We start from the raw sequence: 21,534 nt of genomic DNA, 5'->3' as shown, positions 1-21,534 counted from the left end.
TATTTGAAGTAAACCATTTGGTACGTAAATTTTTGTCAAGCTAGAAAGCATGTTACAATGGTTTTAAATAATTTTCAGAGTTTTGGTATATTTTTGTTATTGGCAACCATTTTGCGAAGTGTTCAGTTAGCGTACGTGTAGGTGTTTGGTTGAAAAGACTGCCGGGAAACTACAAAGTGGACAGAAAGTTTTACAATTTGTGTCGTTGGCAAAAGTTTTCCGAGTGTCTCCAGCCTTTTTCTTAAGAAACCTGTTTGAACAAGATTTAACTAACAACGTCCTCAGAGTAGGCATCAATATTTTGATCACCAGAAGAGAGTGAATACGAAAATTTGGTTTTTAATATGGTTTTAACTCTAAAAATGCTGCAATTTGCCTGACCGAATGTGGTCATTTTCATTATTCTGCAGGTGCATAAAGGATACATGCATTTTTAATAAACATTTTCTTTTCAATTTTACTTATTTGATATGTTGGAACGTTATGCGCGCACAGTACCGAACCTTCTGATTTACTTCTAAGGACTCTGGTTTTCTTTCTTCTCTTTTTTCTGCATTTTAATTTAGAGTTTCCCATGCTGTTTTTCAAGTTCGGTTCACGCTTTATGATGATTTCTGATATGCTGATTTTGATCGCACTGAAGCATGAAGTGAAACAGCTATAGATTTTCAGGTTTGAAATGTTTTCACCTTACTTTCAAGTTAGCGATAAAACTGTGTTCAAACAAAAATTTAGTCTCCTGATAATGATCTTTACTTACCGCGTGGTAATTTGACTTCTTTTTGAATTTTTCGATAATTTTAATTGCCGCCGTCAGCCTCTCAACGACTATTATTTAGGCCCTCTTCTTTTTAAAATTCGAGTTTCATTTTGATCACGTTTTTCGTTTTACATAAGTCACCATTTTCATGCTTGACTTTTGACTTAATTCACCCACTGTTTCAACTGAATTGATTTTTAAATTCTCTGACGTGTTGAATTATGTAATGTAGTGAATACGGTCAAAATCAAAAGAGCAAAGCCAAAAGTAACGGAAAACAAGCCCCATCATTAAGTCATAATGCATTAGGTTATCAAAGTTCAATAGTGATTGCTAGCTGGCATTAGTTTTAGTATTATGCTTAATAGCCGTCAGTTTAGAAGCTAAATTAAGTGTAATTTTAGATCTTAACCGAATATGCAGAACTGACATACCAAATAAGATCATTTTGAAACTTAGAAATATTCTGTCAGTTTCTCTCTTATTTTTCTTTTTTTTTTCAATCCCAATATGCGTCAAGCGAGTCAAGGGCGTCTATTTTCCGGCAATTTGACGGCTATGTTTCTAAATTGAAGTACCTTTCAAATCATTTCATGTTCACCAAGTTTGAAGCAATTATTGTAAGTTTTTGCGCTTTTGTTCCGAAACATTCTTTGACGTCTTGAGTGACTTTCACACTTTAGTTCTTCACTTTTGAATGATCACGTTGAGTTGCTCTCTTTCTGCAATCAAGTTCGTTTTTAAAAGCGATTGTGAGCAAAAGGAAATCAAAGTCATTGTAGCTGAGTAGTTAAGATGCCAGACTGCTAATCTGGAGGTCCGGGTTGGAACCCCTGTGGGGTCGTTCTTCGCACCCACAAAAAATTTTGAGACTGCACCCCCTCTTAATTAAATTGACCCCGCCTTCGAGAGCAATTCATGCGACGTTAGTTGGTTAACTTGTTTTGTTGTAGTTTTTAAAACTCTTTTATCTGAACAACAGTTATTATCTTGAATTTGACATGCGGTGTATGTATCGGAAAACTTTCCAAATACATGTAAATTTAAAGAAAAAGCATTTAGAGTCTAATGTACTTCAGTTTTTCATTAAACTTTTCAGGTTATTAGACGTTTGTTAGTCTATTCGATGCAAATATTTAGTCAGTTATATCACATGACTGCGCAGAGCCGGTAGCGATATGGCACTGTTAAGTGTGAAAAGTCAAGAATGTGTAATCCATTTTCATACTTAAGAAATCTCGAAAAGCGTTGATCTCGTGGACCATAGTTACTATAGTTTAAACGCGAGAATTCATTGGCATAGTAATTGAAATCATCAGTGTTAAAATTGAATAGTTCTACATGTATTTATTTACAGACATTGCCACACGTCTTTCTTCCAAAATGTAAATAGAATCATTGTGAGGCTCTGCTGATGAGTGCAATTTTTGTAGGTGATATCATATCAACCGTTTTGGCAATTTCTTTATTGATGTTTAATTGCTGGTATTTTGAAAGAGAGGCTATACTTAAAAAAAAGTTTGACTTAAAACAGGCTATTTAAAATAATTAATGGTTTTAAAAGTGACAGTCGAGCGAGCCATAACTGGTCTTCATGGCTTCTACAATTCGGATGGTAGTTTTAGTTCTGAGTTGCTGTTTTTAAACCTGAAATGCTGTTCTCTAGATAATGTTTTGCCAAAAAACGCAATTCCCGAAAGACTGTAGTGCTGAACAATTTGAATAATAATGTTGTCAATATTTTCAGAGTATTGCGATAATGATGTTGCTATCTACTAGGATATCAAAGTCGATTGTCCAAAATGCATTACGACGCTTTTCTACAAGTTGCAACATTCTAAAACCCAAACAAGTGAAGACCAGTAACGTTTCTTCTATCAGACATGGTTCTGGAGGCGATCATTATGGAATTTGGTATCGAGTATTAGTACCCGAGTCAGAGTTCAAGAATCATCTTAGAGCGAGCCAGTTCCTGCTCTGTTTCGCAGTGGCTGCCTTCACTTATCATTTGTACCAGCATCCATATGATGTGTTTGTTTGGATGGATAACCACGTGACCATTGATCCAGAAAAGTTCACTGATGCAGAGCTCGGAGTACCTCCAGACGACTGGGCTGATGAAACGGATCCAGTGAATTTTGGTCTAATAAAAGACCACCCTTACCAGAAGTTGAGGACAGAGTAATGAACCAGACATGAGAAAACAGTTGTAGTCATTTTGAACTATTTTGAGTGAATTAGAATTTAAATGTGTACCAAATGTCTTGTTCTGCCAAATTCGGCTTGCGTTTAAACAGAACAAGAATTCGTAGTTTTTTGGCTTCGACTTTTTTTTACTAGAGCTCCGGAAGACTTTAGTTATCATATGTGGAGGTCGTCAGAGAAGATGGTCTTTATGACTTTGTCGCCTGTAAAAAATTTTACGGGGTTTCACTGGAATCTGGTACTTCTTTTTCAAGGAATTTCCATTAATGAAGAATTTTTATGAGTCCTGAAATTGTTTCATAGTGGGTAGTTGCTTTTTCCTACATATAATGGTAACCAGGTGAATGTAATAATGGGTGACGTCGCAGCAATTTGACGCACTAAAAATTTAGACTTTTAGCCGACCTGATCGGCCATAGAAATTTAAATTACCATAACTCTAAAATTGAGTTGAGGTGAAAAGAAAATTGTTTTTGGGCAAAAACTATTATGTTCGGCTGTGATAGATTCATGTCAAGTCACACGAATCTCTGAGGAATGACCATACCTCATTGGCCGGTGAGCCTCCTCAGAAATACAGCCATTCATTGGACTAGTTAACAGCAAGCGAAAAAATCATGTTTCCTTTTCGACATTCATTGGACTAATTAACCCGAAATAAATACATCATTATTCCTTTTCGTCTCAACGCCATTTTTGGGCCTAATTGTGACAATTTCCCATCCTGAATCAAAACATTAAAAAATATGTGTTAATGCATTACTGGGGCGATCTATTAGGCGATCACAAATTTTCGGCTATATTTCTTTTTGATTGGCCGACCGACGAATTTTACTTCAATAGGACTTCCATGTTCACTAGTGCCGTTAATATATAGATTTAAAGTCACGTTAGGTCTTTAAAAATATATGATTATTAGTGCTTGCCACACTTTCTGAGAAAAACTTTGATTAATTTGTTTGTTTCAGAGAATAGATTGTTGTGTTAGTTTGGTTTGAAATTGTGGTAATAATTGTAATAGAATACTAGAGGAAACTTCCTGTCTAAAAATAATGGCCGCCGAGATAGACAGCAAAAGGAAACTCATCTTCAGTATCCTGTCATTCCTCAACGATGAAATGTCCTCCACTGAACTAGACAGTGACTCCAAGGAGAGCTTGGAAGGTTAGTTGTCCTGATTTATCAAAGCTAAAGAGATAGAGGAGCCATGTCTATAACAGTTTATACACTGAAGATCAAGCGGATGATACTTATCTAATAAATGTTTTGATTACTCATAACACTGCTTGTAGATCTTATTTAAACAATACCTATAATGCAACCTGAAATTTAAAGAGCGCCAATATGACGAAGGTTTCAAAAATCATCACAAAATATGGACGACTTGCATCAAGTGCTTTCAATTCGATATCGCAGTCAGTACCATCACGCAAAAAATTGGCAGAATTGGGCTGAAGTTTGGGATCAGTTTTGCCGTTTCTACACCCAGTTTTGTGGGGGCATATTTGCCTTTCCGAGTGCACGAGCTATGCTATTGCAATGATCTCATATGTAACGGCACATGCTATTATGATTTCCTATGTAATGGAAATATAACGGAGTGGGGGGTAGCTAGCTTAACGCGATAAAGACCCAGAGTTTGTTTTGAAAAATCCACTTAACTTCTAGATAAGTATGCCTGTATCATGAGAGTTATAATAAGGCCTATTTGTATACTTTAATCGGGAGTTGTTCATCAGCAAAACCCATTTGAAGAGGAGAATGTGTATTATACATACAACGGACGTTATTTGTAGTGGCATGTCAGTGTTTGGAGAATGTCTACAGCGTGTCATCAACAAATCCTGAAGACAGGAGACACCTGTTCACACCTGCCAGCCTGCCCTCCATACTCCAGGCACACCTTGAACAGAGCCAAAAACCAGTATCACCCGAAGACAAGGAAGCAGCAGAAAGGCTTAAGAATGAAGGTAGCTACCACGTAGAATATTGCCAGCTTTAATTAATGGGATCACAGTGCCTATAATGGTGTACATTGTAACGTATAGTCTCCAGCACTTGCTAGACTAATCAACTATTATCATAGCTCAAGTGCTCATAAATCATTGTTCTCGCACTGACTAAAAACATTTAAAAAATATGTTCGCGGGAATGCAGATCTGACCCCGAAAGTCCATTACGTGATTTTGTAGTATTGGGATTTTTGAGATCTTAGTGAGTAATTCATCCTGATAGAAAACATGACCATTCAATTATCATGAACATTCAATTTCAAGCATGAACATTTCAAGCATGAACATTCAATTATCTAATATATATGTGGCTATCTTGGTGAATCATGTCAAAACTGAATGGCCTTAGAAAACACTGTAAGTTTGAGATTATATCAGATTATGATTGATTATGAGCTTGATTGATTATGGCAGTTGATTATGATTCTTTGATTTGTGTTTTGAGGCAATAACTTGATGAAGGAGGAGTGCTACTCAGACGCAATTGAGAAATACACATCAGCCCTTGACCTCGATCCACGCAATGCAGTTTATTACAGCAACAGGTACTTATCCATATCACCACTCCATTTAAGATGATTAAATTGCATTGGTGCTCTAAAATAGAATAGGGATAAACCAATAAAGCCAAATTCGATATTCCCGCTACTTGAACTTTATAGCTGTTTTTATAAGTCTTAGTTACAATCTCTAATTCTTTTTAGTATTTATACTAGCGCATGTATCATAGTATGTCTAGCCCCTGTATCATAGTTTGTCGGTCTCATAGAAACTACCTAACCTATGTCTAACTACAAAAAGAATTTTAAAAAATCGCACTTTAAAATAGTTTTTTTTTGTACAACAATCTTTCCCATTTTTTCTGATCTGTCAATCCTAATCGGGGTTATGGGAATCAGCGGCGGCTAATTTCCGGAAATCTGACGGTTAAGTCTGGTGCTAAAACAAAAGCGATTGTATGGTCTGCTATCACGAGGACCTGATAGCCGAGTAGTAAATGGCTGTTAATTACAATAGAGGTCTGCGGTTCGAAAACCTCCTTAGTTGGAATTTTTTTGCACCCATTAAAATCAGCTAGGCTACAGCCCCTGTCGTTCGAAATCAATATGTCCGACGTTAGATGGTTTCTGTTATAACTTGTAAAGGTTGACCAAATTAAAAAAACCAAACAGCAGGACCTGTCCTGAATTACAATTCAAGGAATTGAACAAACTGAAAACAACATTCAGCTTATTAAAGAACTGCTCCCATAATGAAAAATCATCAATCAGGACCTCCAAGAAAGTAAACAGAACACCACAAAATGTAAAACTGAATTGATATTTTTCCGTTTTAGAAAAATAGGATTTTCGAAGTTAATATTTCGAACAACGTCAACTTTGAAATTTCCTTGCGCAATGGGAATTTAGACAGCAATGACCAAATTTGTAGAAAACCACAGTGAAAGTAGAAGGACAACAAACATCCTTTGGTAAAAACCTGTTTTTAATCGTCAGCCTCTCAAACGGCTATTATTTAGGCGCGCTCCTTTTTTAAATTCACGTTACCTTTTGATCACATTTTTCGTTTTACATAAGTCACGATTTTCACTTTACTTTACTTGACGTACTTTACTCACTGTTTTAACGAAATGGATTTTAAATTCTTTCATGCATTCAATTACGCAATATAGTGAATACGGTCAAAGTCATAAGTGCAAAATCAAAAGTGACGGGATAAACCGATAAAGCGCGGTCATTAAGTCATTGAGAATTAGGTTATCAAAGTTTATTGGAGAGTTTGCTAGCTGATATTGGTATTAAGCTTATCAGATTATTGTTTAGAAGCTTAAGTTTAGTTTTAGAATCTAACTGAAACTGCACACCAAATTAGAACTTTTTGACACTGAAATAAAAACAGAAAAAAAATCAGTCAAATTGTTTCTTCTTTTCTTTTTCTGTTTCAATCACGATGTACATCAAGCACGTTAACGGCGGCTTTTTCCGGCAATTTGTCGGCTATGTTTACGATTTCTTTGAAAATATGTGGGATGAAAATAATTTGAACACCCAACTAAAGCTAAATCTTCAACGTCTATTGCACTCTTGATAGAATGAAAACGTATAGCATATTCAATGAAAAAGCTTGGATGACAACGTAACAATGTTAGCCACAAATGCAGGAAGCACTCTGAAGTTAAAAAATGATCAACAAACATGTTGTCAAACTCAAAGATAAGTATTAGCGTTTATTTGAAAACCTTAAGTAGATTCAACTATGGCTTTCTTTACCAAATTGTACGTCTCATTAATGACCAAGCGACGAAACAACAAAAACGGAAAAATCTAACAAACGCCAATCACGTCAAAGTACTGAAAATTGCTAGCTATGGATGAAAAGGATTACATAGATTTACTTTTGGCACATCGGAGAACCTGCCAATATTGACACTAAATGATAAAAACAACAAAAAATAAGAATAAAAATCCAAGAATAAAAAGAACAGTTTTCGAAAACAATTCATATCAGTAGTTAACACCTTCAATTTTGAAGTGAATTTAATGTTGAGGCCTGTCATTAGAGATTGAGGCCTATCATTATTTAATGAGATTTAGTCACAGAACTACAAAAACCAACAAAAAGTGGCAAAATCCCAAAACAGCATTATTCTAAAGCAAGTTGCGAAAGCAAGTCGTGAAAACCGTTAGATTTGAAAAAACGTTTTAATCGAATGACTCAAACAAAGCTATTTAAAGCTCTCAATAATGAGACTAAGTCAGAGAACGATAAACAGATTGATAAAAGATAAAAACTCCAAAAAATGGGTACTTTTTTTCAAAAATATTGTCATTCGTCCAAACCTAAATTTAAATTAAAATTTGTCTTTTCTAAATACCTCAGCAGAGAGCAACAACTTTTTTGATGAAACTAAAACTAATTGACAAAGCAACAGAAATCCAAAAAATTTACGTTTTTTATGAGGACAAATAGCTTCTAAGTCAAGAAAAACCATTAGTTGCCTTTTGAGGCGTCTAAACAACTGCAACTACGCCTTATTGGAAAGCACATATCACCTTTGAAAGACTCTATATGCAATGACAAAAATCAGCAAAAACAACTCTAATTGCAGCACGTAAAAAAATTGCTCACAAAACAGTCTCATAAAACATTTTTTTACTACTTCGCTTGAAAAACTTTTAGAAAAATCACAACTTAAAATTACTCGCTTTTAGCTCTTCCTACTACTCCAGTGTGAGCAAAAGTACTACTCCAATTTAACTGCTTATTGACAAGAAAAGGTGAAAAATGTGGACAGATCTTTAACAAAAGACAGCGCTCCTATGCAATTCAATTTCTTTGAATTAAAGTTTTAATCTTATCCATTGAAAACAAGAAATGCGTCAAAGATTAAATGTCAAATGTGTTCTTGTGTTGAAATCGCTTCTTCTCCCTTGGTTTTTAGACAAGAAATAAGTAACAATTAAATATTTTGATGTTCACCATTTAAAGTTTTTTTTGGGGCAACTGGAGGGGATAATTTATGGGTCGATTCACTTTTTTAAAGGAGTAGTAGTAGTAGTAGTAGTAGTAGAGGGTCTTGTTTCTCCACCTCCTCTGGACACAGAGGTAGGTTGGATTCATGATCTCATCTAGATTTCTGCTCTATCCGAGCATTAATGTGTTTCCAAAAAAGAACAATTAGAATAACTTCCGCTCTATCCGAGCATAGACATGTTTCCAAAGCAGATAAAATAGAATATCTTCTTTCTTCTCCAAGAATATACATGATCCCAAAGTAGAACAATTTACATAACTTCCGCTCTAACCAATGTTTTTCACCGGATGTCTTCTGCTCTAACCGAGCCTCAAAACTGTAAGTATTCTGCTCTAACCAAGCATTTTATCGAACGTCAAACATCTGCTAACCGAGTATTTTCACAACTACTGAATTAAAATCTGATAAATCCGAGCCTCAAAACTAAGTATTCTGCTCTAACCGAGCATTCAACGTCATACTTCTGCTCTAACCGAGAAATTCTCACAGCTAATGAAATTAGAATCTGATAAAACCATGCTTGCTTTAAAAATGCCACCGTTTAATCTGCTTGAAAGCATACCGAAAATCAGACGCCAGTTCCCAAATATCTTGCGGATTTGGATGCACTCCATCCGACGATATATGCCAATATCGAAACTTTTTATGTTCAATGAAAGGAATCCGATGATCGCGAGCAACATCCCGGTAGCACTCATTTACTTTCTTAATGATTTTCCATATGTCTTTTCGGTTAATTAGTGCCATAATCGTTACTTTGAACTTATAGAACTTGAGTTTTTCAATAAGATGATACATCTCATCTGATGTTTCAATAGGTCCCATCAGTGATTTATTACGTTGATCGAACAGGTTGTTTGTACCAGCCATGAAAACTACATTTCTTACACCAAATGATTTCATATTTTCAATTACGCGATCGCTGCAGAGTGTTCGCTGCTCCTAATATACAATTTTGAAACACTCGTTGACTTTTCTCTGGAAGGATTACTTTGCTGTAGGGTTTACTCAATTCGATGGATGTACAGCGTCGTTTCATTAAATTACATTTGGTTTCGCTTACTCTGGACCTCCGAAGAATTTTGTTTTCCGTTTTCTCTCTGAAAGACGCATTCAGTAAGAACTCGAGAAAAGAAACGTTTTTAACTTTTTCCTGAACAATGTATGATCAGCTATACAACGTAGGTATGAGAGCAGAGCATTCCATTTCTTTGGGCCAAGGAAAGAGAAAGCTCGTGAACCGTAAGAGTTTTTGGTTTTTGGCAACTTCATATTCCATTTGTTTTCGGAGCGAGTTTGGTTATATTTGTACTGAAAAATCACTAGGCTTTTCCAAAAGTGGCACATTGAGGTTGTACACAATTTTGTGAACATATGTCAAAATTTTGAAGTCAATTCGCTGAGCAATAGGCAGCCAGTGCAGGTTGTATCTGAATTCACGACAAGGCTCATATTTTCGCAAGTTGAAAATGAATCTGCAAGCGGCATTCTGTACTCTCTGCAATTTTGATATTTCTTTAAAGTTTAAACCAGATAATATAGCATTGCAGTAGTCAAGCCTAGAGATAATTAGATTTTGTACAGCAACTTTTCGTGACTCTAAAGAAAGATAATGTTTTATTGTAAAGTTTTCTCTGTTCATTGTATTAAGAGCTCGTGATTTTGTTTACATTCTTTTCGAAACTCAAGTGCTGATCAAAACTAATACCAACTGAAACCAAATTTCTACTGATATTCAAAACAATATCGTCCAGTTTTAGCGTTGTGATATTTGGACGTTTCTTTTTAGTAGACAATAATATTATTTCAGTTTTGTCCGGATTAACTTTGAGTTGCAAAGCTGTAAAAGCTCCGAACAATTCTTTAACTTGTAACCTCAAAGTTTCAATAAGTGGCTTTTCGTCCTGTATTTCGATTTTGGTGTACAAAACTGTGTCATCGGCGTACATTTGGTACCGTAGGTTACATTGCTTGATAAGATCACCAATTGGGGTTGCATACATCGAGAAAATCATCGGTCCAAGAGTGGAGCCCTGAGGTACTCCGTAGAAAACTTCAGTCTCTGAAGAAAAAGATTTCCGAATTTGAGTTTGTTGTTTTCTTTCGGTTAAGTAAGACATGATCCACTGTTTACATTTTCCTGTGATTTTGAAGCGCTCTTCCAAAGTTTTTCCAAAAATAGCAAAATCCAGTGTGTCAAAAGCTGCACTTAGGTCAAGCGAAATTACTAAAAGGTATTTTCTTTGGTCAAGTTCTACATAAAGGTCGTTTATGGTCTTGGAGACAACTTTCTGTAGAATGAAAGCGTCGGTATGCTGATTGCTGTGGGTCAAGCAGGCCATTTTATATCCAGATGTTTCCGTAGTTGACCTGCTGCAGTTCTCTCAAGAAGTTTAGAAAGGAAGGAAGAGTTTGCAATGGGCCTATAGCTTTTTGGATATTCTGTGTCCAAAGATTGCTTTTTAAGTTTCGGCTCCACAAAGCATTTTTTAAAAATTTCAGGAAAAACGCCATTTTGAATACTCATGTTTATCAAGAATAGAAAGAAAAATTTCCATGATTTGTACAGCTGCTTGCAGAGCACAGTAGGCATGGAATCTAGTTCACAGTATCTACTTGACATTTCAGTAAAAGCTTTGTCCAGAGAATTCAGATCCACGGGATTGAAAACACTCATTGGGTTAACATGGCTTGTGTGTATTGGTTTTAAGGAGAGTAGTTTGTCAACTGTTGTCGTGGTGGCGTTTTCAATAGAACTTTTGATTTTTGTTACCTTTTCCTCAAAGAAGGAGTTAAATTTTTGAGCAATTTCAGCATCTTTTCCCCAACCAGCAGGCAGTTTTTCTGTAGTTTTAACGCCCATTAGCATATTGAAGCTGCTGTACTTCTTTTTAATTTCGATTAACCTGCTCATCAAAGAATTCAGTTTTCTTTCGTTTGAACATCTCTTACATCTCCTGATTGCCGCCAAAAACTTTTCTTTACTTTGGTTGTCTGGATTTTTCTTATACTTTTTTTCGAGCTTTCTTCTATCTCTTTATAAATCTTGAAGCTCTCTGTCAAAGAAAGGACAAATAGCCAATTTGGAGCGGCGCCTCTCGATTGGAATGGCTTCTTTTGCAGCTAAATCTATTGCATCGACAAGGAGTTCAGCAGCAGTATCTACACAGATAAGGTGTCCATTCAGATCTAAGGTCAACTCTACATCATTCGCAAGCTTATTTGGGCTTTCTTCCACGCTCTGAAAACAGCTGGCTTTAGGCTATTTGAGGAAACAACTTCATGGAAAAAACAAAATTTGATGAGGTCGTGGTCACTGTAGTCTAAGCGTTGTTGTTCGATCTCAGAAAACAAATACGGTTCATTTGTTACCAATAGATCCAGAATTTTTCTGCACGATGTGTTGGTTTCGTCACTAGCTGTGTTAGTGAAGTTTCTTGGAAAAAGGAATTTAGGGCAGCGCTCTGAGGCATATTAAAATCACCAATTAAAAACAGGTCACTCTCAATCGATAAGGGTTGAATGTTATTGCATAAAAACTCCAGAAACACTTTTGTGCTGCCTGACGGTGGCCTGTAGAGCAAGCACAGAGTGATAACTTTCTTTGGAAAATTGAAAAAGGCAGCTGCAAAATCTGACGTACTTATATGCGAGAGAAGTGTAAGTTCGATTTTACGTTTGTAGATGACGCTAATCCCCCCTCGGGAGTTTGTTCGAGGCAAATTATGTTGATTATAAAGCTGCGAGTTTTCCTACGCCTGAGTTAACACATAGTTCTCATCAAAATCGCTTGACAGCCACGATTCCGTTATAAAAAATATCATAATTATCGTTTAAGATTTCATCCGAGAGTTCGTTTGTTTTATTTCTGAGCGACCGAATATTTAGCAGACCACAGTAAAGACGGTTTTGTAGTCACTCAGATGCATTTTCATCTGACGGTATAGATTTAAGCCAATTCCTAGCTTCCTCGTTTAAGTAGTATCTGCCATGCACAACATTCTCCGGCCAAAAGTCGCTTCTCTCAATGATGTCCGAAAACTAGATGATAGCTTCTCAGTTTTGACCCTTCTCTGCTTATTTTTCTGAGAAGTAGTAACTCAGCACCATTTTTTCACACCAGTTCTTGATCAATTCATCAAAACAGTTTGTATTCAAGCGCCCTAGATAGATGTGCCGTCTGCTTTGCTTTCATCTCACTCCACTAAAGTCATTTGAACTTGCCCTTGTGCCAACGTTTTGGATTCTTTTTGGCCTGCTCGATTTAGCAATGAAGTCGCCTTGACCGATATCATCCCAGTCATTTGGTTTGGGTCGTTTTACACTGTTATTGCTGTCAAGTCTATTTCGCCGAAATCCAGGTTCCTGTTTGAAAGTACCTTTTCTCTCTGGGTCTAACATAAACAGTGGCTTTTGCGAAGTTTCTGATATTGAATTTGTGACCGATTGCGATACAGTAGGCTTCTGGAAAAATGAACTGTACTTCGGTTTTAGTTGTTTAATTTCTTCATGCATCTGAATTAATTTTTCCGGAACTTGCTGCAGGTCTTCCACTTTCTGGCTCAATTATGACAGTTGTTTGGTTATATCACCAACTGAGGGTAAGCCACAATTTTCACAACTCCATAATATCTCTCCCTTTATAGGTGCTTTAATGCCAATACAGGACTTATGTGCTGATTTTCTGCAGGTTACACAATTTATGGAATCATTCCGTTGTACAATGTCATCACATAAGTAGCATGCAGACTGTTCCGCCCATGATCTGATGTTATCCATAGCCATACTTTCTGTTGTAGTTCGTTGCCGTCGAATGATAGTTTTCACCCTAACCGGGTATAATTCAGATGATAGTTTCCACCCTAACCGGGTATATTAAAAGTCTGAATAAAGAATTTTCCTTTCTTCGATTATTGTATCTTATCAGTTTATCCAAAACTGTAATCTGAAATGACTTATTAAACAGCAGTGAGTGCTATTTAATAAGTTTATCACAACAATTAGGCTATTTAAAGTTATGTCCCTTCATTTTAAATTGATTTGCTTCGCGATTTTTGTTTAAAATCAGAATCAGATTGCAATCATGCTAGAGAAGTCAAAAGATTACACGTGAAATTGTAGAAAAGCGGCGAAAATGGATTAAGCGAAACAATGTGTTGTAAAAATAGTGGGACAGTATTTGAACTAAGTTCCAAAAGAATTAAACATCCTAAGGAGCTGAGAATCGGCCTCACTCGACAAGCAGCTTCGTATAGTAGTGAAATCATTTATCATTACATTGAAGGAAAGAAAACAAAACAAAATATATAAGCAGAGCAATAAGTTTTTCTCAGCATTTCTGAAAAAATGGGTGTTTAAATTAAACGTTCCTCAAAAGCCAACCTAAGAAACCATCAAATTATGGAATTTATGACAGCACACCAACTTACGAACTTTGTATAAATCCAGTGAGACAAATTAAGCACACGAAAAGTTTGTCAATAACCGTTTCGTACTAATGGATTAACAATTTATGTCGTCAAAGTCATTGATACAAGCAACTGAGATTTTAAATCATTTACAGTTTTTGAATTATCAATCTTTTAAAAACTTGTCCTCTTTGATAAACAAAAACACTGAGGGGACCCGGTAACAAAAATGTATTGAACGAGCAGAAGTGGAGGTTTTGAAAACAAATGTGTCGAAGCCAATAAAACAATTAGCTAAGTAGAACTATCCAACAAAATGAAATAGGCGTCTCTAATTAGAGAGTAAGTGAGACCTATTGCAAATAAAACTGAGTGACAGTATAACAAAAAAACAAGTTGTGTCACTTGTTGAGAGTTAGTTCTGAAACAATGAATTATGAATCAAATGAATCGGCATATGACTCATTAGAAGCTCAATCAGACAAGTCAATAGTGAGACTAAGTAACACAACAGAAACGACCACAGTAACGCGAAAGCTAAAATTGCACTGTTTTTTAAAAAGTGCTGTAAGGTCGTAAAAAATGGTTGGATTTAAAATTTTTAGGCTATGTGAGAGACATACAAAAACAACTTTGTAAAGGGACAAAATTTAAAAAAATATCAGTAAAATTTTTCGAAACCAAGTCTCGTTTAAATTGATAAAAACAGTTAGATATGATCAGAAACAGTTAAATAAAGTGAGATTTCAGTCATTAAAGAGCTTGAGCCAATGAGAGTTGAGTTGAACTATTTCAGATTTTAAAACTAAGCAATGCATGCTACTTTGAGGTGCCGGTAAAAACAGGTTTGGTGTTTTTTTAGTTCTCCAGTTTGAACGAAATAGCTTTCTTTTGTTTATGCTATTAGAAAAATGTTTTTCTCTCTGTTTTTATCGTGGTTTGTATTTTGAGTTTAGTGGACTGTTTATGGAAGTGAGATGCATCTTCTACAATATTTATTTAGATTTGTCTTTGATTTTAGCTGTTAGTTACGGTGTTCAACTTTTTCGTCAAATTCACTGGATTGTCAGCCTTATAAAAAAATTTTTTGTGATAGTTTGCTTTTATGAGTCACTATTACAGTGAAATGGTTGAGTCAGACTGCTTCTGCCGTCAATGACAAATTTCCGAAAGCGATGGGCTCGTCTTGACGCATAAGTGCATGTGAATCCACAGTGACGGCTGTCAAAAGTTCTGCTTTTCGGTTAACTTGCTGATTTTGGTTCTAAAAATCAGCAAGTTAAAATTTCGAATTCTAAAAATCGATACGAAGTTCCAGATTTGGTACACAAAACTTGTTAGAATCCTTTTTGCTGGAGTTCTTTTTTTCTAGTGAATTCCCGGTTGTATTTGAAAAATATCGTCATCTTTTTTTTAGTTGCTCTCGAACAAAGCTCGTAGCAATTATTGTAAACGCGATGGTCTATTTCTTTTCTTCTAGAACATTCTTTTGACTTCACAAGTGACTTTTTCACGCTTTCATTTTTCATTTTTGAGTGATCTCTATTGCTCGTACTCCGAAGTAAATCTTGTTGCTAAAATAAAATCCTTTGCAGCATAGCAACAAGAAGGGCCTGATAGCCGAGTGGGCAGTGCTTCTGGTGAGGGATCGGGAGGTCCGTGGTTAGAATCCCGGTGTGGGTAACTATTTTTGCACCCATGAGGAAAAAATTATCTAGGCTACAGCCCTGAATTAAATTGCCTCTTCTGTCGTTCGAGAGCAATTCTTCCGCCATTAGTCGGTTTATGTTTTCTTTTGTTTCGCAAAAGTTAATATAATTTTTGTTGGTTGGGCGCGTGACATATGACCCCTCGATATATACCCCCTCCCCCCAGTATGGTATAATTACCATGATGGGGGCTATAGGATATGTGATCACTAAGATGGGGTTATAGTGTGGAAAGACCCATTTTTGCACAATTTTCTGCTAATTTTTGCATAATTTGCGTTTTTGCGCAAATTGCTATTTTATCTCATTCTAATAATCTGTCCACAGCTCCACGTCCTTATTCATGTAGTAGCTATTTACCAGAATACCTTAAAAAATCAGTGTATCAAAGCTTAAATTAAACTAGTTTTTTATTTTTAAATTTTTCTCTATACACCCAATTCGAATTACCGAATTTATCGTAAATATGCATAATGGGTTTCTTCTCTGATATCTCTTACAAAAAACAAACTAAATACAATCGTTACAAGTTTGGGCATAGATTACCACTAGGTTCTTTGTTTTGATATGGGCTTAATTTTAAGTCTTAAAGAAGCCGTTTTGTCATGACATTGGCCCGTCTCAAAATCCTGTTGTCATTGCTTGGCGACGCCAACTTATTGTAAAATCTGGTTTTATAATCGCGAATGGAACCGAATCGTGGGTTGAGTATGAATATTATTCTAGGGCTGCAGCCCACAGTAAAATGGGCAATCACGAGTTAGCTATTGAGGATTGTCATCTGGCCCTAAACATTGATCCCAAGTACAGCAAAGTGATGGGAAGAATGGGTCTGGCGTACACTGAGATGAAGGAGTACGATAGAGCTATTGAGTCGTACACGAGAGCACTGGAGTTTGAGCCCAACAACGAGAGCTACCAGAATAATCTCAGAGTAGCTCAAGATCTGGCTGCCAAAGCATCTGCTGCGCCTCCACCGCCCTCTGGAGTTAGTTCAGTCTATTTCTTTTGGTTGTTTAAAGTTAATGGTATCCTTGGGCTTGTGTGAACTGTTTTTGGAATTAAGAGAAGAGCCTGAGGAAAATTGGCTTGGTTGAGAGTGATGCGTCACAATTCAAATTTGGCTCTGAAAGGCAGGCGTTTCAATAATTTCACTCGGTTATTTTAAATTACAAATAATTGTTATTGTAAATCAAATCATGATTGAGATTATTTTAGCCCACTTTGGGAGGTGTGGATCTGGCTGGTCTAATGGGTGGCGCGGGAGGGGGCATGGGTGGCCTCAGTTCTGTCCTTAACAACCCGGACTTCATGAACATGGTAAATCATTCACTCTATCTACTCTTTTGTGCGACTACTCTTTAGATTTAAATGATGGTTTTGCAATTCCTCAATTTGACCGAGAGTATCGTAGGAGCGAGACGATCGATTTGAAATCGAAAATGTCTTAGTAGAAAATGTCTGTCCAATGTCTGCGTAATATTCGTAATGTTTTAGGCGACGAAGCTGATGCAAAATCCTCAAGTTATGAACGCGTAAGCAATTTCAAATAATTTTATTAGAATGATAATAAACGAAGCCGAATAAACTTATCCGGAAATACTGCATAAAATTGAAAGTAAAATGCACTTCAAGTTTGTACTATTCGAAGGAAATAGTAGCCACTTCATAAGTTATTCATTGCCGCGCTCATCTTAGCCGGCTATTATAGCGCACCTATTATGACTCGAAGACTAGTATTAGTGATCCATTTTTTACTTCATTTTATCCACTTCTATTTTTGGATGATGTATTAGAGGAAGTCAACTGTCGCACGTGAAAAGAAGTTTTTCTGCTGAAAAATTCAATCTGCTAAACAAAAGTAAAAAGCGGAGACAGAGAATTTAGAATGGTTATCATTCGAGCATCATTCGCAGTTATTTTTCTTTTTCACTGTCTATACTAGAGCTGTTCGTAAGATTACGCTACCAAGAGGTGAGGGTTTCATCTTGTACAGGAAAGTTTCCGCACAGAATTGATTGATTAATTGCTCGCAAACGAAGTTTTTAGTAATTATATCAGTACGGTGGGTTTTATTCGGTTTCTCGCTTGACCGATTTTTTTGGCTTACTCTTTTAACTTTTCGTACCCATAAATGGGATAAACAGGTAAAGACGGTGTTTTGAGGAGAGTTTCATGTGATGCGGGTTTCTTTATCTTAAAAGTTTAACCCGCAAGTCACCTCACCCTCACTCAACCACCCGCTCACTTCCTCTCCCAATCACCAACTCAGTTCGCTAGTTTAGAAGCCAACCGCTCGACGGTTATTTTAAAGCAATTCGCTCGACGCTAGTCGGTTAATCTTATAATTTTTTCAGGCCTTTTGTTGTTTCGCTCTTAATTGTTGTTTCATATGTTTCTGAAAAGATTCGCGTGTGTCACTGATCGAACCGACGAATTTTTGAATTTTTCTCTAATTAACTTTTTTTCTTATAGTTTTTGTGGTTGCAAATTGTGAAGACATTTTAAAGAGATTGTTTTTTTTGTGTTTTTATCAGATTTGGCTTGTCACATTTTTCTACTGTTATTGTTTTTAAATGGTTAGTGTAATAATGTATGAGGTTAATTTTGTTTAATGAGTATATTGCACGGGCCTAAGTGAATATCATATTCGAATCGGTCCCGGAGTCTTCAGATTATGTTTTTGTTTTTATAGTTCGAAGGATTTGGCATTGGTGCTATGTCTGTTGACACTTTCATTGCGACTTTATGATGTCGATGCGAAGTCAAGCTAGAGTGGCGACTTTAGTCACGCTTGAGTAGTCAATAGAGCGAAAAGGGGAGTAGGTTTGAAGCATATTTTTTTTCAAGCTGCTTTCAAAATGCAATGAAAAATTGTTGTCTGACCATTTTTCTCCTTATTATCTTAAATAATAGTTTCAAAAGGTCATGCAAGTGATGTCATGCAAAATTTAATTTATGATTTAATCAAAATGCATTTCATGGTTTTTTTTACTGGAGACATTGTTTGTTTTTGTGGCATTTTATGAATATTGCTCGTTTTTGTAGTTCTTTCCGATGTCCTGTTTCTTAATCTCATTAATGGATGGTTTAATTGGCGCTCTGATCAGGATGAATGATTACGATCAAAGTCAAAAGAGCAAAATTAAAAGAAAAAGCATAAACATATAAAGCCCGGTCATTAAGTCATAATGCATTAGGTTATCAAAGTCCATTAAAGCGATTGCTAGCTGGCGTTAGTACTATGCTTAATAGACTTCAGTTTTGAAACTGAATTTATTGTAATTTTAGAATTTAACCGATATGCAGAATTTACACAAATAAGAACAAATTTCAGTCAATTTTATCTTTTTTTTCTCTTTCTGTTTCAATCCCAATGTGCGTCAAGCGGGTCAACGGCGGCTATTTTTCGGCAATTTGCGGGCAATGTTTTGTTTAGCGGAACACTAAACTTACAATCTTGATTTCAAATTTTGTACAGCAATTTGGTTGTAAATATTTTGGACTTCTCAACTTTAACCCGCTGTTTATAGAAGTTATTTACATCCACCTTGTACAGCTTGAGAAAATTGTCTTTAGAATTAGAATACATGTGTTCTAAGTTAGACAACTGAGGATATTGTTAGATGAAGTGTGTTACAGGTTTAGCTCTGCGATGCAGCAGAACGGCAGTTCTCAAGAGGCTTCTGTGCCACCGGGAGGAGAACCTCCAAACATGAACGCGTTTCTTCAAATGTAAGTTGTTTATTTGGCCGCTCATTGCTTAAAAATGGATGGCCTCCCAGGTTATCAAGACTGCGAGTATTGGCATGTAACGAACAGTTTACAAAGTTTATTTCGATTTGGTTTAATTCTGTTTCATAAGCCCCATTGACAACAGTTGCGATAATGAAGTTAATTTTTGCTTCAAAAGTTTAATGAACTTGTCTTTTTTAATAGCCGCACAGCGATAGCTGGGGCTATTATTGGCCTTCTCTTGGTTTTTTACAATTCAAAGAATTTGAATTGTATTGGGGCGCTGTCTTTTTCTTTTTTTTAAGATCTGTTCACACATTTTCATGATTTTTGAAGTCAAATTGGAGTAGTGATTTTGGTCACGCCGAAACAGGAAATGGAGCGAAAAAGCGAGTGGTTTTGCGGCGTGAATTTTTTTCGCTCTAATTTTAAAGTAGAGTGCGAAAGTGATGTTTGAACAAAAATTCGGTTTCTCGGTAGTGGTTTTTTGTTCACATGCGGCAATTTCACTCTGATTTTTACTGTTTTTTCGATTTTTTTGGATCGGATTTTTTTTCTAAATGGTTTTCCCAATCCATTCACAGCTCATTTTAGGCCTAGTTTTTTGTTTGAATTAAATTTTCATTACTCGCTAGTGGTTTTTTGTTCACATGCGGCATTTTGACATTGATTATTTTGTTTTTTTTTTCTTATTTTTTTATCTGATTTTTTTTGAAATGGTTTTCTCAATTCACTCATAGTCCATTCTAGGTCTAGTTTTTCTGTTTGGTCAATGAAAATTCTTTGAATTGTACGTCAGGACTTGTCCTGCTATGTTTTTTTATTTCGTCGTCATGATTTTTGTTACGACCATATGACGTCACAGCCACTTTTTGTTGATTCGTTCATGCAATTTCAACTGAATTGCATGCGTGGCGTCATTTTTCGCTCTTAGTGGAGCGAGTTTTTTGTTCATTGGAGTGATTAAATTTTTGGTCACACTTGACTTACCTCACTCTCAAAAATGACTTCCTCAATTTGAAATTGACTTTTATTTACTTTAATTCAAAGAGATAAGGTCAAATGGGTGTGTGTCACTCTAATTGAAGGTTATTTGAGATCAGCTAATAGAGGCAGCCAGAACTTATACAGATTTTTAATCAAAATATAACAGATAAGCTTTCAATCAAAAGACAATTTTTTTTGATCTGTCTTTTTTACTGTTTTTTTTTACTGCCGATCTACGAATCTATTGCGGCTATTTTCTGGCAATCTGCCAGCTATGTTCAAGAAATATAACGATTCGAGATGAAGAAAGATGCTTGGCGTGATTAACGATTTGCAGAATGATACATTTTAATTACTGTAACTCGCTGTTAATATTAGCTATGCTAGTGCTTAGAGTTAGCATTGTATAGTGCACCTAGAAAAGTAATGTTTCCACTCACATCTGAACAAGAAGGAGTTTATTTGTCCAGGGGACAGCGACTGGCTGAACAGATTGAGAGAGAAGACCCAGAGCAAGTGGCCAGACTGCGTGAACAGTTTGGAGGAATGAGGCAAAATAATAACAACCCTGACTCGAGTGGGTCCGGGGGAGGGGGTAGTGGTAGCCAATGACCCTCAAAAAAACAGCAATCAGGGACACGTGAACGGAAAGACTTCGACCTTAAGAGCGGATGTTATCACTACACATAATGGAGATACACAACTTACACATCATAATCTTTGTTGCGATATTCAATGTTTTATCAGCTATTTAATATACCTTGATGTAATGCATTTAATCATAATGTGTCTTGTCTCCGCAAGTCACAATTATATTTACAGTTGGCAAATACAAATTTGATTTGACTCCATTTTCAGGTTGGACTACATAAACTATAGAAACCCAAATTCAACCCGCGGCGGTGGATTGATACCAGCTCGTCTGACACAAGTCGATTATCTTTAATATTTTTATGGTTAATAGCCGCCTTCATCTTCTCAGCCGGCTATTATAGCGCTCCTATTTTTTTTACAATTCAAAGAATTTGAATTGTATTGGGGCGCTGTTTTTTTACGACTCGAAGAGGAGTATTGGAGAAGTCCTATTTTTAAATCAATTTTATTGGAGTGAAATTTGAAGCGGGAAATGAAACGCGTGAAAAAATTTGGAGTGATTTTGGTGCTGAACAAAGTGAAGAGTGGA

The 21,534-nt window shown here is 36.1% G+C and overlaps 1 protein-coding gene across 1 annotated transcript; it reads left to right on the top strand.

Annotated features, from left to right (window-relative positions):
* Positions 1-3,902: 3,902 nt before the first annotated feature.
* Positions 3,903-21,197, top strand: LOC142342244 (small glutamine-rich tetratricopeptide repeat-containing protein beta-like). Its single transcript, XM_075393507.1, has 8 exons — positions 3,903-4,129; positions 4,762-4,935; positions 5,423-5,522; positions 16,356-16,617; positions 16,848-16,949; positions 17,127-17,164; positions 19,272-19,364; positions 20,822-21,197. The coding sequence occupies exons 1-8, from the start codon at positions 4,018-4,020 to the stop codon at positions 20,961-20,963; spliced, it is 1,023 nt and encodes a 340-aa protein (XP_075249622.1). The 5' UTR covers positions 3,903-4,017; the 3' UTR covers positions 20,964-21,197.
* The last annotated feature ends 337 nt before the right edge of the window (positions 21,198-21,534 follow it).

Source organism: Convolutriloba macropyga, chromosome 7 (genome assembly GCF_964194025.1).
Source record: "Convolutriloba macropyga chromosome 7, txConMacr16.3, whole genome shotgun sequence".
Taxonomy (NCBI): Eukaryota; Metazoa; Xenacoelomorpha; order Acoela; family Convolutidae; genus Convolutriloba; species Convolutriloba macropyga.
This window is presented reverse-complemented; position numbering and strand designations above follow the sequence as displayed.